The 4,523-nt window shown below is 30.5% G+C and overlaps 1 protein-coding gene across 1 annotated transcript; it reads left to right on the top strand.

Annotated features, from left to right (window-relative positions):
- Window positions 1-3,273: 3,273 nt before the first annotated feature.
- On the top strand, window positions 3,274-4,020 carry LOC112501612 (arabinogalactan protein 22-like). Its single transcript, XM_025105294.1, has 2 exons — window positions 3,274-3,471; window positions 3,727-4,020. The coding sequence occupies exons 1-2, from the start codon at window positions 3,351-3,353 to the stop codon at window positions 3,798-3,800; spliced, it is 195 nt and encodes a 64-aa protein (XP_024961062.1). The 5' UTR covers window positions 3,274-3,350; the 3' UTR covers window positions 3,801-4,020.
- Window positions 4,021-4,523: the final 503 nt, after the last annotated feature.

Here is a 4,523-nt window from a genome sequence, read left to right on the forward strand (position 1 = left end):
TTTAAAAATAAATTAAAATAACAATAAAACAAAACATAAAATAAAAAAATAAAAAAACACTAAAAACAATAAAAACAATAATGACAACTAGTCTTAGGGGTGCTAATGGCAATTGATAGGGGTGCCATTAGCCTCCCCCCTTGTTTTATTCAACCTCTTAAAACCTAATTAAAATTATTATAAGGTATCAATTGATTCCCAATCACACCATGCAGTCATGCTCATGCACATGTTATTTCCACATTTATCACAACATAATAATGATATGGGCATCTTTGGAAAAGACCCACGAATTATTTATCAAACATTTATCTGGTAAGTGTTTATCAGATTATTTATTTTCCCAACCATCAGTTGAATATAAAAAAGACCGGAAATTTTATCTGATAAAAGAAAAGACAACGATTAAAAGTCTTAATCGTTAAGTGATGGTGATAACTCTTGCCCGGTAAGCAATTATCGGGTGATAAATGCTTACCATCAATTCATTTTTATGACTGAGAATGCTACCCATTAAGGTAAGTGACAATTGTAAGCGTTTGATAAACGACCCCTTAGACTCGTTTATGCACATTTTGGAGTTCGTAATAAACTTTTGATGGAATTGAATGCTTAACAAATTTTGATAATCAACTAAAATCAAACTAATTATTTGAAGTTGTTTGCTTGACAATCAATGATCAAATAGTCAAAGACCTTCCAGCCTAGTGGTAAGGCTTGGGCATGATATAGTCATGAACCCAAGTTCGAGCCTTGGGAGGAGAGTGTTGGCGACATTTAAGTAGGGCCATGTTTAGCCTCCAAATTTGTCGGGGATTAGTCGGGCTTTGGCCCGGACACCCTTTCCAAAAAAAAATTATCAAATATATACGGAAATATGTTATTTAGGTTATATTTGACAAACTTGCTGTTGATTAATAAGTTAGTTGTTAGTTGAAAAGACAAGTTAATTACTTAGGGGTTGCTTGTTTACCTCTTAATAGTTCCATTAAGAGACATTCTTTGAATCTTTAAGATGTGAATCTTGTTTGACAAAAAACAAGTCTGTCTTTTAATGATTTTAAAACCCCCTCAATGATTTTGTATCATGAGTCTCTCTTAACTATTCAGCGTCCTAATTTCATTGTAAACAATTACCAAATAATTATATTTCATTTTGCACTATATTATAGAGTATTTTTTAGTCATTCTGACTACTTAATCATTTTGTACTATATTATGAGGGTCTTTTAATTATTTTGACCACTTAATCATTTTGCATCAAACCATTCAGCAACTACCAAACAATCGCTTAGTTGTGAAGTGACAAATTAGTAACAATATAAAATGGCATAAAATAAAAATACATGTGATATAATTGAGATTTAAAAAAATAAAATAAAATAAAATAATGATTCTGATGTTTGTACTCCAATAGATTCTATAAAACAAAGAAAACAAATATTTTGTGATATTTATGGTCCAATAAAATCTTTAAATGATTATTTAAAATAAAGAAAAAAAATGAAAGGAAATATTATTTTATTATTTTTTTACTTTAAAGAATTCTTTAAAATTTAATATGAAAAAGAGAACGTATTATAATTCTATGTGAAATGTATTTTTAAGTGTATTAGTTGATAAAATATGGAATATTTTAATCATATAGTTAATAGGACAAATTGTATGAAAAAACAACGTATTTTAACTTGATTCTTATTTAGAGTAACGTATTTTCAAAACTTTCATTTTGTAACATAAGATGTAAAGTTTTAAACAATTAAGTACTTGAGTGACCGATTGAAACATTAATCGATTATCATGCTGATATGACGAGTGATATGATATTTAACTCAGTATTATTTGCTGACGTGTTTAGTGACATGGACTTTTTAATCTAAAATTAGTGGTCAACCGGTTACCACTGTACTTAAATGTATAAAATTTTACATTTTAAGTTACAAAATGTAAGTTTTGAAAATACGCTATCCAAAATAGAAATCAAGTTAAAATACGTTATTTTTTCATACGTTACTCAAAATACGTTACTCAAAATAGAAATCTGTTTTATAAGAATTATAAAAATTTTGTTGCAGATACTTCAAACAGCAAGACATACCCTTATATTTTACAAATTAATTATTGTAATTTAAAATTAATTAAATAAGATTTTTTAAAACAAATACTAAAAAATAACGCATTTTATTTAATTATTGAAATGATTAAAATTTGATATAAAATTATAAATTAAATAATATTTTATTTGAAAGAAGAAAATAATCGACCAACCAAATGATTTGAATTCAAAAAAAAATAAAAATAAAAATAAAAAATTACACAACGGTCAGTCTGCACTGGACAACGGCCAAACCCCCATGTGCCAAAGAACCTTTCTCTGTACCCAGCTAAACCCTACCTGCAACCCACTACATGCATTCATTTCCCACCCTACACGTGTCCTCCATCAACGGCCTCCATCCATTTCCTCATTTCCTTAACCCCCTTTCTAATCATTATTAACAACGCTAATCCAGATTAGCCGTTTCTTTTCACTCAAAAACAAATTTAAAAATATATACTTAGAGTAAACCACAAATTTAGTCCCTATGGTTTATCGAAATAACATTTTTTTGTCTTTATAGTTTCGAAATTACAAGATGGCTATTGTAGATTATGAAAACATCCGATTTTTTTTGATTAACCTGGATATCTAACCCGTTATGCGAGCCAACTAATCTCAGGGTGACCACCTGCTTTGCAGATAGCTGAAGTCACTACATTTGAACATCTGTGACCATAAGGGGATTTTTATTCCTCCTTGAATTTGAACATGAGACTTCCTGATACTTTTGACTTTTGAAGCCAAGTTCAAACCAATTAGGCACCACCCTTGTGGTTAAAACGTCCGAATTTGATCTCTCCCTTCAACGTACGTTGAAAATTTCCGTTAAAATTGACCATTTTCTTTTATTTTTTTGCCCAATTAAAAAATATTTTATGATTTTGGTCCCTGTAATTTTTGACTAGGTAATTCTTTTTGATAAAAAAACCCGAAAATTTTCTCATTTAGAGAGAATCTTTTAGCGATCATTAAGTAAAGGGACCGGATTCGGATGTTTTTATAAAGAATAATGGTCATTTTGTAATTTTAAAACTGTAGGGGTAACAAATGTTGTTTTTGACAAACTACAAGGGCCACATTTGTAGTTTACTCTATTTTTAATTTTTCATATCTTCGTCCTACCCACGATTCTTTGTCTTCCTATATAAACCTCATAATCCACACCCAGAAACACATCTAGGGATTTTGAAGACGATAAACAGGAGTCAGGGAGGTTTTTTTTGTGGTTGAATTTGATCGGATTTTGAAGATGGAAGCTTTGAGAATGTACTTTGTAATGGCGGTTTTTGCTCTTGTTATGTCGCTGCTTCTTCCATCAATGAATGCTCAAAGTTCTGCTCCATCTCCAGCTCCTGCTCCTTCAAACGATGGTACGCTCATCCTCTTTCTAGATCTGTAACTCTCTATCCTTCTCTCTCTCTCTCTCTCTCTGATTCTCATTATATATATCGAAATCGGTGAAACAAAAGTTATACAACAGATCTGCATTTTTTGGTTCGATTTCGTCTGTGGATTTACGATTGATTTACGATCTAGATGACGTGACTTGAGATTTGGAATGACGAGCTGATGTTCTATGTTTGAAATCGTTTATTGAATTTTGGATTGATTTTGGTGATGATTAGGTGCAGCAATTGATCAAGGGGTAGCGTATGTGTTGATGGTGGTTGCGTTGGCTTTGACTTACATCATTCACTAGATTTTCATTTTGGGGATTTTTTTTCCTTCCAATTTGTTCTCAGGATCGATTACATTTCTGGAATTTCTACCTATTTTTTTTCTCATTATTTATCATCTGTTTAACAATTTTTTGGGTTTGTTTTGACATTTTAATTCAAACCTAATCGTTGGTAATGTAAAGATTCTTTTTGATGTTCCTGTGTTCAATGTAATTAGCTGCAAATTTTCATTGTTCTTGATGTGTTTCCTTTTGAGTATATTTTGCTAGAAATTGAATGTGTTGCATTCAAAGATGATACAACGAACTATTCCCTCGACCACAAAGATGGTGTCTGATTGGTTTGAGTTTGACTCCAAAGGTCAAAAGTACCAGTAGGTCCCATATTTATATCTAAGTAGAAATAAAAATCCCCTTGTGGCCACGGAGGTTCAAATGCAAAGACTTCGGGCTATCTGTAAAGTAAATGGTTGCCCTGAAATTAGTCCATGACTAGTTTAATAAAAAAACCCTATTCCCTCTCTCCAATGATACTCTTTTTTAATAATAATTATAAGTGTTTTTTATTCAAAAATAATAACCAGTCAGGTTAGATGAATCTTCAACATTAATTGGTCTTTTTTTTTAATATTTATTCAGATGTGAATAATTGGGAAAAAAAATATGTTGAAGATGCATATGTGAATTTATATGAATGTTCAGATAAGCATTTAAGGAAAAAGTCTAAAAAAACTAATGGATTAT

The sequence above is a fragment of the Cynara cardunculus genome, unplaced genomic scaffold (genome assembly GCF_001531365.2).
Source record: "Cynara cardunculus var. scolymus isolate 2C unplaced genomic scaffold, CcrdV1 Un_Scaffold_326, whole genome shotgun sequence".
Lineage (NCBI taxonomy): Eukaryota > Viridiplantae > Streptophyta > Magnoliopsida > Asterales > Asteraceae > Cynara > Cynara cardunculus.

Excerpts from the sequence above, each read along its gene's own strand:
- LOC112501612 (XM_025105294.1), top strand. The coding sequence starts at position 3,351 with ATGGAAGCTTTGAGAATGTACTTTGTAATGGCGGTTTTTGCTCTTGTT. Across the intron at positions 3,472-3,726 it reads TCCTGCTCCTTCAAACGATG|GTGCAGCAATTGATCAAGGG; the intron begins GTACGCTCATCC and ends GGTGATGATTAG.